Source organism: Siphateles boraxobius, unplaced genomic scaffold (genome assembly GCF_051911475.1).
Source record: "Siphateles boraxobius isolate OS27281-9 unplaced genomic scaffold, OSU_SipBor_1 90, whole genome shotgun sequence".
Lineage (NCBI taxonomy): Eukaryota > Metazoa > Chordata > Actinopteri > Cypriniformes > Leuciscidae > Siphateles > Siphateles boraxobius.
Window position 1 is genome coordinate 725,001 of NW_027509220.1, and position 12,794 is coordinate 737,794.

The following is a 12,794-nucleotide window of genomic DNA, read 5'->3' on the forward strand; positions in this document are numbered from 1 at the left end:
ATTAATCTTAACATTTACTAATATGTTATTGAAATCAAAAGTTGTATTTGTTAACATTTGTAAATGCACTGTGAACTAACATGAACAAACAATGAACAGCTGTATTTTTATTAACTAACATTAACAAAGATTAATAAATACTATAACAAATGTTTTGCTCATTGTTAGTTTTTTGCTAGTTAATACATTCACTAATGTTAACTAATGAACCTTATTATAAAGTGTTACCATGCCACATTTGGTATTTGGGAGAATTTTAATGGTCATGAAAATAATATCACGATGCAGTATAAAGAAACGTCCACAGTTTTCACAGTAAAAAAACCCTATTCTTTGATGTGTCAGCTTTATTCAAACATGATCTTTCCCTCCTGCAGAGAAGAGGACACATATGGCATTCAGATGAGTTCACCTCTGATTAGGGAATTATGTAAGGATAGCCTCTTTGCTATTCCTCTATGTTGATACAGCAGTTTTCAGAATTTTCCTCACGTTTGCGTGCATTCGTGAGCTTCAGCACAAGAATAGTTTAAACAACCGGATCAGAAATATAGTGTTGAATAACTACAGAGAAAAAGAGAGTGTGTGTGTGTGTGTGTGAAGAGTGTCTCTCTGACCTTAAGTAGTTGTGAGGGTTTTAAGGTGAGGTGCTTTGCCTGTTGTGACGTTTGATGTTAATGTTGGGATTGGGCAGATTATCCGTTCCATGCTTTATTATGCCCTCAGTGCCCACCCAGAGAGAGAGAGAGAGGAGAGAGAGAGAGAGAGAGAGAGAGAGAGAGAGAGAGAGAGAGAGAGAGAGAGAGAGAGAGAGAGAGAGAGAGAGAGGCTTCCTGTGCTGATCGAGATTAATTGGTCAACTACAAACAAAAGCATGCACTGAGAGCAAAGATTATGTGCAGTGTTGGGGAAAGTTACTTTTAAAAGTAGTGCATTACAATATTGCGTTACTCCCCAAAAAAGTAACTAATTGCAATTACTTTAGCGTTACTTTTTCTCATCTGGGCTGGGCTTGCTTGTTTGTTATTTAATAACAACAAAAAAGTAATACTTTTGGCAAATGTAAAGACCCTTTCACACCAAAAGTGAAACGAATGAGCATCAAGCTGAAGGAAATGCATATTTACACGTGAACAATAGAGAGCGCCGCTCAAACTAACCGCAGCTGTGCTGCCATTCTGGATTAAAGAACAATAGGATACAGGAGAAGGAAGTTCAACAATATCTAAATCTAATCTAAAGTAATTTTTGCTTATTAGTATGGTTGAATTAGATTATTGAAGGTCAGCAACAAAGACTTTGGTTAATTAAGTGAGATTAAATACATTAAGTAATTTTGTGTCATTTAATATAGTTCATTATAAAAGTTTTTTGCGTAAAATTCTGAGATTGTACTTTTTTTATTCATTTTGAGAAATACTGAATGTTTTTGTGCAAGTGAGATGAGTAAATGCATGTTCACATTTAGTCTAGAACTAAAATAAGCATCATGTTTACACAGCGCACACAACACCTCCGCACGTTATTTCTCTCAACATTGGGGACAGGAGAGCTGTCAGTCAATAAATGTGAAAACGTAACTAGCGTTACTTATTTGAAAAAGTAACTAGCTTTACTTATTTGAAAAAGTAACTTAGATATTTTGTTGTAAATTGAAAAAGTAATGAGTTACTTTACTAGTTACTTGAAAAAGTAATCTGATTACGTAACTCAAGTGACTTATAATGAGTTACCCCAACACTGGTTGTATGTGCAGGGTTTAGGAGCCAGCGGGAGGATGAGTCCGTGTTCCACCCTGACCAGCAGCACCGCCTCTCCTCCGGCCTGCAGTCCCTGCTCCACCCTCCCGTCAGCTCCGGGACAGCCCGTCACCAGCCCCTCATCCACCCTGGAGAGCAGGGACAGTGGCATTATCGGTAAGAGTCTTTACTGCTTTTCAAAGAAGTCTCTTCTGCTCACCAATGCTGCGTTTATTTAATACAAAAAAAAAAAAGAAATTAAAAAAAAAAGTATTTGTTTATAAAGTATATAGTATTTGGAAAAAAAGTAATGTTGTGAAATATTATTACGATTTAAAATAAACATTTTCTATTTGAAAATATAGTCAAATGTAATTTATTCCTGTCATCAATGTATTCCTCCAGTCTTCAGTGTCACATGATCCTTCAGAAATCATTCTAATATAATGATTTGTTGCTCAAGAAACATTTCTGATTATTATCAATGTTGAAGACAATTGTGGAAATTGTGATACATTTTTGGTCAGGATTTTTTGATGTATAGAAAGTTCAAAAGAACTTGTTTTAATTTTCGAAATTTTTGTAATAGCATTTATTTGAAATAGGATATTTTGCAACATTATAGATGAGAGAGAGAGAGAGAGAGAGAGATGCAGTAGAACTGATTTACGTACGCTGTTTGTGAAATTACATTCTTTCAAATTATTATTATTGTTTCCCTCAATACAAGTCAAGTCAAGTCAAGTCACCTTTATTTATATAGCGCTTTTTACAATACAGATTGTATCAAAGCAGCTTCACAGTGATAACATGAAAATAATATAACAGAGTTTGTTTCTAAAAGAAAATTGAGTCAACGTCCACCTTAAGTAAGGCAGATCAATAATATTATTGAATATTAAATGTCCCCAACTAAGCAAGCCAAAAGCCAAGGCAACAGTGGCAAGGAACCAAAACTCCATCAGGTGACAGAATGGAGAAAAAAACCTTGGGAGAAACCAGACTCAGTCGGAGGGCCAGTTCTCCTCTGGCCAACGAAGGAACAGTGCATGATTTATGATTCGGGCAGCATTACAAGTCAGATTGGATCGGAACATTTAGAATATTTATCCATTTCCATCTTTTGGAAGTCCAAGTAATCACGCCGGTGTTGAGACGAGTTGTTGAGGATCAGTGCCGTCCACCATAGAGGGTCCATATCGCCGGTGTTGAGTCGTCTCTTCACAGGCTTTGTGATTGGGGTATCTGAAGTCTCCGTGAAAGGCTGGATACAAACTGGAGCTGACGAACGCCGTTTTTCTCGGGACTCGCGTCCCGAGATAACAGCAGAAAAGCAAAAAGGGAAAATAATTAGCGTAGCTGCTGTTCATAATGATTCATAATGATTCAATACAAGCGTGAAGCTTATGGTAAAATTATGCACAATTTTAGCAATCACCGAAATTCAGGCCCTGAAAAGATTGATACTTAACACCCAATCAAAACAATGTCCGCTTGCACAATATTGCAATATTTTAAGACCGCGATATTAGAAGATTAAATTCAGTAAGCCGTGTTATATATTTTTCACATCAAGTGTTTTAGTATATTCTGCTGTTTAAGTGTGTTGAAGGCTGTACATGTGGATCGCAAGTCCACAACTTCATCTAATTTCTCTACCTTTGAGATGTGATCTAAATATTAATGCTTGAAACAGATGTGAACCTGACAGGCCCTCCAGGTCTCTGCACCTGTCACACGACTGAAAACTATGAATTAGTGTGTTCAAACTGGTGTAGTGCACTACGAATGCTCAGATAATACACTTGTTTTCTTAAAAACAACAACAACAACAACAATTCTGAGACAAAAATGCAATCCCACTTGCTGCTATTAGTGTTGCAAAACCGACACACTTCAGTTTTAAAGATTTTTTGGTAACACTTTGTAATAAGGTGCCATTAGTTAACTACCATTAACTATCAACGAACAGTACATTTGTTACAAAATCTTTTTTAATGCTAGTTAAGAAGAATACAACTCATTTGTTAGCACTTGTTTGCTCAGGTCAGTTTAATTTGATTTAAATATTAACAGATAAACCATTTGATTTTAAAGTGAGTCGTCAGCAATTCCAGTCTCACTTCCTGTTACATAACAATGTAACAATGTAACAAATTTGCATAATGACAGTCTATGCTCTTCATTGGCTGCCTGTGATCGACGTCTAACTTTGACCCGCCCTCAAAAGCTATCGTTATAGCTGAGACTGGAAGAGTTTGGTTTGTGTTGTCGACATTTGCGTCTTTGCTGCACTTCAACAGGATGAGGTCTCACGCTGGAATTGATATGGAAAAACTGACGCCATCCTTCATATCACTGTGCATCAAGTGCTGAGGAAGAGCTAAAATTCAGATATGGTGATAGGCGTTTTATTTCCGACATGCGCTGTAAGAGGTCGACCAATCACAACAGACCGGGCCTTTTGACCAATCAGAGCAGTAAGGAGGGTTTAGAGAGACTGAATCTTTGAACAAACCGTTTTCAGACTCTTTGGCTAAAGAGGTGATGTACAATGTATATAGTAAGAAAATTAAAGTGTTTTTTGACCTTGGATGCCTGTAAACCTGTTGTAGGAGACTCCAAAACGACATTAGGAACCTTTCAAATGGCATAATAGGACAATTTATTAATGTATTAGTAAATGTTGAAATTAACATTAAGTAAGATTAATAAATGCGTTATAAATATTTATTATTGTTAGTTCAAGTGAAGTATTGTAGTTAACTAATGTTAACAAATGGAACCTTAATGAAGAGTTACCAATATTTTTGAGTCTCTAAAGCTCTGTGTTTTTCACACATATCTTAAGATAATGCAATGAAAGTCAGTCCAAATGATGCTTGCAAAACTGAGCAGTTCTGCAAGAGCTTAATTGCTGCAATCACTTTTCATACAGTATACTCCAATCCAGCTCCTCCAGGGAAATTATCCTTTCTAACAGGATTTTCTTGTCACATCTTTACACAAAAATAACATGTGAACTGTAAGAAGCACAAATCTTGACAGCTCCTCTTGTTCATTCTGCCTTTTTTCCCAGCCACCCTGACCAGTTACTCGGAGCCGGTGGACAGGAGCGGGAAACACGGCGATGGCTCTCGAGGCAGTAGTCTGAAGCTCTGGCACTCACACAGATCCACACTAGACTCCAGCCTGTACCGTGTGGACGAGAACATGGCCGCCTCCACCTACAGCCTCAACAAGATCCCTGAGCCAAGCTCCGCCCACTATTCCTCTCACCCCACCCCACTCTACCTCATGCCCCGCCCTAACTCAGTGGCCGGTGAGTCTTAAGCCCCGCCTCCTCTGTTTATGGATGTTTGTGTGCTGTTGTTCATTCTATCTCTTTATCAATCATGATTGTGATATCCTGATATGCACAAAACAATCCCACTGCTTTGGGAACAGCTTCCTTTGGCAAATCCCAAACACACAAATCATGAACGTCATGTTGATCACTGGGAAACATTCAGATTATAAGCATTAGATCTGTTTCAGTTCATGACTTTTGGATTTGAATTGAATTAAAGTTGGAATTTGCAACTTTTTTGTTCAAAATTAACAAAATGTGAATAATGAGTCAATAGACTATCAGTCCTTCTTTCAAAACGTGTTTTTGTCTTACCCTGATTCACTATGGTATGGATGTTATATAAGGGTTAATATTTTAGACCAAGCATGATGCATTACACGCAAAATTGGCAAACGCTGACGAGTGAGAGGTGAGAGTCTGCTGACAAAAAGAGAATGCGATAGAGCTCGTAATAAAACAAGAATCAACATTGCTTGGCTTTTCGGAGATGGCGAGAACTGAGGGATTTGAAATGTTGTAAAAGCGACGTTGAGATGGCATTGTAAGTATTTTATTGAAGAGATAAATTTCCATATGAAGCTTTCTAAGAGAGTTCATTGTGGCTTATTTCATAAAAGCTATTATTTCATAAAAGCTATTGTTGTAGCTGCTGTACTGGAATTTATTTTCAAGGAAGTACCGTGTCCATTAATGGGTAAAGTAACGTCTTCAGCTAGTCAGCTTGAGATCCTTTCCATTTAAACTGGTTATATCTCAGTAGTGAATGTTTTATGAGCAATATGATAAACGTATTCATCCGGACAGTCACGCATAACCAAAACAATGTTCTTCTGCAAAATGCATGCAGTTTAACCGTTAGAGGGCCAAATGTTACATAGTGCACCTTTAACCACAGACAACAGGAAGTTGAATTGGAATGAGAGGAAATATGAAAGGAAAAAGTCGTACAACAACAAAACACACAAGAACAGGTGTTCTGTTTAAGGTTTGCTTTGTTCATAAAATAAGAATTAATAAAATATTCATAAAATACGTAACATTTTTAAGGTTGCAATTATTTACATTTATTTATAATGTATTATTGTTGTAGTATTTATTATTTTTCACATTTATATTAATGTTCTATAATTTTATATAAAATGCTAAAACATTAATTCAACAAATAAATGTACAATACATTTAATGCAAATAAATGTTTGATGCAACCTAAAAACATTAATTGTTTAAAAAGCAACCTATAAAATTTTACATATTTTTGAATATTTCATTTTACATAATTATAATAACAATTATAATAATTCATAATCTATTACTTTTGTTGTTGTTGTTTTAAATAGCCCACATTTCTGTGGTTAATTCGTACTGAGAAATGAAATGTTTCTTTAAATGTCATTCAACTTCCTCATATTTTATTCATAAGGAATTTGAAAGGCATTGTTGATTCATTATGAATGGCTCACAGGTTAATGCACTCTCCACTGTCCAATCCGGTAACACCATTACAGCTTCAGTCTCACTCTCAGTGCATTTCCAGTTCAGCTCAATCATACAAGTGTGTTCACTCGCAGCCACTCATTGCCATCAAATAGCAGTTAGTGATGGAATCAGCCCGGGTCATAAACTATATGTTTTAGCTCTGCACTGCCGGGGTGGCGTTAACAGGAGATAAGAGGCGTAATAGCGGCAATAATGATGAGTCTTCTGGAATAGCGCTCCCTGAAGTAAAAGCTAAATCTGTCTGATGATGTTGATATGTCTCTTATATAACACAGCGCCTCTTCATTGCTGGCTGATTGTGTTATTGTCCAAGTAATCAGCATTGTTGTATTTATGAGAAGAACTTTTTTTAGGAGAGCGAGAGAATTGAGTTATGGTTATCTCAAAAGAAAGTGGCTCTCAAAAGGGCAAGTGATATAAAAGATTATTTCTTAATGGAGAAAACGGCTGGTATTCACGCTCACTGATCAGAAGTGATGCAGTTGCTCTGAAAAACCATCCAACCCTGGCAGCGGCATTAATCGTTTCTCAAATCTCACTGTGGCAAGCTGTTTGGAACGGTCAGGAGAAAATATACTATATAATATAAAGATTAATTATTCTTTTTATTGTACCAGAATATTTGTCATATTAAGTTAACACACAAATGGCAGGTCTGTCATTATTTACTCACCCTCATGATGTTTCACACCCATTTGAATTCATTCTGTGTTACAGAAAAGGTGAATATCCCGGCCACCACTTTCATATAATAAAGTGAATAAATACTGGTGTTTTCAAGCTCAAAAATGACAAAAAGCACCTTACAGTAGTGGCTACATGTACGATTAAGCCATAAAAACATGAAGGAAGAATAAAACACTAAATTTGGTTAAGGTATTTAACTGAGGAAATTATTTGGCAAAAAAAAGCAAACAGCTTCAGGATTTATTTTACTATGCAAAGAAATACATAGAATATCTATATATATATATATATATATATATATATATATATATATATATATATATATATATATATATTAAAGCTGACAGGAAAAAGCATATACTGACTACAACATAATCAGTTATTATTATTTCATTGGTTCTCCCTTGTTTTTGCATGTGTTCATAATTTCTTTGTATGACAGCTTGGCTGAAAATGGTGTCTGAAGCACGATATGGCATGTTTCATGTGTCAATCTTCCTAGGCCGGACATCAATTCTGGCCACTACTGTATTCAGAGATTTCTGAAGTCATACAAGAAGTGATTATTTACAGTCATTAATGTTTTATTTCTAATTTACGGTTGTCATTTTTTAAATTTAGTCATTTAGTAATTTTATTTGTAATTTAGTAATTTTATTTGTAATTTAGTAATTTAGTAGTCTATTGTTTTTGTTGGTGAAGTCAGTTCAGTGTTGATTCAGTTCCATTGTAAAGATCGTCAATTATTAAACTAGTTCATTTCATCTATAAAACAGTTCTGCAAAACATGATGTCATCGTCCAGCTCATTTCAGTTCTCATACAGCAGCGTCAGTGCAGTCAGATCAATAATATTGTTGACTATTAAGTGTCCCCAAGCCAGAGGAACCCAAACTCGAACACTACTCGAACTACTCAAACACTGTGTCATTATGAATCAGACTGCATCACAAGTCAGGATTCAGACCGGGATCGGGATCGTTCAAACATTCATCCAGGTGCTTTTGCCTGAGGATCAGATTCATCACGCTGGCATGGAGCTGAAGCTGGTCATAGGGTCTGTGTGGAGGACCTGTCATCTATAAAGATGAGACAGATAGACTAATATTAGCGTAGATGCCATTCTTCTTTCAATGTAACAAGTACATCAGGTGTTAGGACGTGTTCTCAGTTTACCTAATTTATGCAGCCTAACAATCATTTGACTGATATGAATAATAGAAATTGATAGTGTGTTAAAGAGTATGCCAGTTGGTCTGTGTGATCTATAGACATCTTTAGAATTTTGTGTAGAACTTGTAGCCCTGTATATTTCTATGGCATCGCTGTCGAAGAGTAATTAGCTGGTGAGGTGGATGTATTTATTGAGGAGTTTAAGAAAGTTCTCATGAGGAATGAAGTGGATGTCATAATTAATGTCAGTCGCCCGGGAAGATTTTAAAACGAGTCGTTCATTCATAAATCCGTAAGATCTTAACTTCACGCTGTGGAAATACAAACCTGAAGACTTAACACAGGTGTGGTGCTGAAATGAGTCGGGGCTACAGAAGCTCAATAGATTCATTTACCAATATACCGTTATACCAATAAACACCGTTAGAAGGAAAATTAAAACAAAGATGGCAGTTCTGTCAATTTTTACTCATCCATGACATTTTGCCTTATGCAAAAAGTGAAGAATTTTGAAGAATATCCTGGCTGCTCTTTCCTTTAATAATAAAATGTCAATGGGGACTGGGGTTGTCAAGCTCCAAAATGACAAAAACATCTTAAAATTAGCATTGAAGTTGGTCAGTATGACTTGATGTTCATACGAGAAGTGGGTGAGGTCATTATTTATTCGATCCTTAATGTCCCCTTTCACTAATGTTCTGAAAAACAGGCTAAAAAAAGTCATATGGGCTTCAAAAATGACATGACGACCCCATTCCATTGGTTCTTGTGATTAAAACATATTACAACCACCATGTTTGACTTATCAGTCTGTTTGTCATACAGTGTTATCATGTGGCTTCATGAATCCTGCAATATAGCGCATGAGTCGCATAGAGGACTTTTTTATTATATTTGCATGTTGTTGTTTTTTGTCAACTTTAAGCTTGACAGCTCCAGTCACCATTTACTTTCACTATATGGAGAAAAAGCGTCCAGGATGTTCCACAGAAGAAAGAAAGTCATCCAGGTTTGACATGATATGAGGGCGAATAAATATATGAGAATTGTGGAAATACATTCAGCACATTAGTTTGTCTAGGTCACAGACAGCAATGATTGTTTATTCAGTGCGGGCAGTGCTGCTAGGGATCATGGGAGCAGATGTACTCATTAAACATGTATCGTAACGTGTCTTTTACATCAGTCAGTCAGAATCACAATGAGGAAAATCTCCACGGTGGCCGTCTCGATGTCTTTTCAATGCTAAGCCTGTAGTAACGCTGGCTTAATGTAGTCTAATAGTATCCAAGCAAGCTGAAGTAATACTAATTCATGTTTGTAGACTCCCATCGGCCTTCGAGAGGAGAGTTGAGCGCTGTAAGATGCCATTAGTAAGAGAAACCAGAGATTAAAGCCCTATTCGAATGGGACTAGTTTTTCCAGAGGAGGCTCGCTTTGTGATTTTAAACTCGTCCGAACATGTTTTTTTTATTCAAACAGTCACAGTAAAAATTACCAAGCAAGATGCCCTTCAGTTTTTTGGATGAACGGTTTGGAATATCTGTGACTGATATATTTTTTCTTAACTCTTCTTTTAATTTTTTGTCTATTGCTGAATATCGTAACCAAAGCTGAATTTGTCAGCCCACATTCACTTTGTATTTAGGCTATTTTTTGAAAATATATGGCTGCTGGGATCCCATTGAACATAACAAGAGAATGAAGACAACAATGAGAGTGTGTTCACAGATTTCTCTGAACGGTTTTGCGATGCACACATCCAGATCACATGACCTTCCTACATTAGATGTAAAAACTACACTGCAAAAATGTTCTTCCTCAGTATTTTTGTCTTGTTTTCCAGTACAAATTCTGAAATCAAGATACATTTAATTTAGAATCAAAATGACTTGATATATTAAGTCTTGTTTACTTAAAAGTGTATCAAAATGAAGTGAGTTAATGCTTAAAACAAGAAATAATATCTGTCAGTGGGGTAGTTAACAAGTTGGTAGGTGTCACTACTCCAGCCGACCAATCAAAGCACAGTGTGCTTTTCTGAAGGCGGGGCTTCATAGAGACTGGAACTAAACTGACAGATTGGGAAGAGCCGAGCTGCAACAATGGAGAATATGGGGAAAACAATGTGTTTTTTTAACATTCAAGAATGAAAACCTATTCTAGTAGAGCCAAAAAATGTAATCAAGGATATATTAGGTATTTTTAAATTAACTTGGCTTCTACAGTAAATGTATCTTGATTTAAGAATGTTCAGATATGTGTACAGAAAAACATGACAAAAATACTGGGTAAGAAAATCATTTTTTTGCAGTATGCAGAGATCATCCATATCAGTACATGTAATCCTCGCTTCATAATTGCTTAGAAAACAAATCTAGTCTGAACGAGAGATGTGTAGTGGGGAGGGGGGGGTGAATGTCTGAAAAAAAAGATGAAAGGGCAATGATATAAATAATGTACTGAGGTAAGTGATGAGGAGAGAAAAGGAAAGAGAGTGAAAAGGAGAGAGAGAAATACTCACTATAAACCCAAATGATGTAACAAGGAATGACTAAAACGGAGGACAGAGAAAAAGAAAAAGAGGTGGATGAAAGAAAAATAGATAATGGTAAGGTAAGGGATTATGGGTGAGAAGTGGAACCAGAGAGATAAAGATAAGATGAGAATGCCGGCTGTGGATTGGCTGAGGAGATCAAAGCTGCCGGCTTTACCAGCTCAAACCCCCCCCGAGCACTTCGTCACATTCTCATCTGAGGAACAGAGAAACCGGGGACTTGAGGAGGTGTGAATGGGACCGGAGGAGTGCAGATTGTAGATTATGTAATGTTGTAGAGGGTTTTGTGTGGAGTGTAGCTGAAAGGAGAGATACTGAAGACACGTGCATGTTCTAATTACAGGTTTCTAGAAGAGAATGAAAAGAAAGAATGTGGATAACACAATATAAACCTGAGCTTAAAGAGCTAGTTCACATAAAAAAAGAACATTTGACATCGTCTACTTTCACTCATATCACTCATATCAAACCCTGTCGCCCGTGGAACACAGAAGGAGATGTTTAGCAGGATGTCCTGGCTGCTCTTTTCCATACAATGAAAGTGAATGTGGACTGAGGCTGTTGAGCTCCAAAAATCATATTCAAATTACTTTATTTTCACTTTATTCCAAATCATCGAAATGCCATATGAGATCTAACAGACAATTTTTAAAGAAATTAATACTTTTATTCAGCAGGGACACATTAAATTGATCAAAATGAACAGTAAAGGCATTCATAAAATTTCTCTTTCACTTAAGGCTGTTCTTTTGAACTTTCTTTTAATCGAAGAATCCTGCAATAAGAAATGTATCACGGTTTCCACGAAAATATGAAGCAGCACAACTGTTTTCAACATTGATCACAATCAGAAATGTTTCTTGAGCACCAAATCAGAATAATAGAATGATTTCTGAAGGATCATGTGACTGAAGACTGGAGGACAGGAATGAATTAAATAGAAAAAAATAGTTCAATCGTATTAATATTTCACAATATTACTGATTTACTGTATTTTTAATGCAGCCTTGATGAGCATAAGACTTATTTAAAAAATGTACCGGCCCCAAACTTTTGAACAGTAGTGTATGTTTAAATATGGTGCTTTAAGATAAATCATTATTGTCGTAAAGTTATTGCATGGCTTCAGATTAGTTTTAGTATAGTGTACAATTTGCAATGTGTTGACATTTTTTTTTTATTTTCTCTCAATGTCGGTCTGATATCTTCTTTTCTGTTCCATGTTTAGAATGACATGATGGAGCGTAAATTGACCCTTCACTAAAGCCACGCCCGAAAACTGCCACTGGCCAATCGTGTGTTAGCAACCGTAACTAGGCGCGGGAGGTCTGGCAAGCTTTCGAGCGAGGGAAACATGCCGAAGCGTTGTGCGTATGGATTGTGCAAATCTGATACCCGGTATCCTAAAAGTTTGGACGGGGGAGTGGAATTTTTTCCCCGAAAATCTAAAAGCCAAGGAGAGAATTGATGTGCGTGGATCAAGCAGTGGGAGACCCCATTCACAACTAAATGTCCATAGGATTAACAAAAACACATATTGCTTGGAAATAATGACGGTTCTTTGTTCATAATGCATATATTTTTACGTAAAATAAGACGATTAAAGACAAGACGGAGGCTCACTGACATACTTTAAAATATATTTCAGCATTTTGTTAATCGACGGCCTACTACCCCTGACTGAGTAACTTTAACCCAATCCGATCACAGCTCTCCCGGTGTTAGTGTTATTCCACAAGATTTATGGATAAGCTGTTTGATTCATAATTATTAGTTTATTTTGTGCCAGG

General features: G+C 36.5%; 1 protein-coding gene across 6 annotated transcripts in view; it reads left to right on the plus strand.

The window, feature by feature from the left end:
* Positions 1-12,794, plus strand: part of tanc2b (tetratricopeptide repeat, ankyrin repeat and coiled-coil containing 2b) — a 210,103-nt gene that overhangs the window by 158,503 nt on the left and 38,806 nt on the right. For all 6 annotated transcript variants that reach the window (XM_077224633.1, XM_077224637.1, XM_077224634.1 and 3 more), the window contains 2 exons: positions 1,757-1,916; positions 4,819-5,061. In XM_077224633.1, the coding sequence (XP_077080748.1) occupies positions 1,757-1,916; positions 4,819-5,061 (403 nt within the window). The remainder of the gene's footprint in view (positions 1-1,756; positions 1,917-4,818; positions 5,062-12,794) is intronic.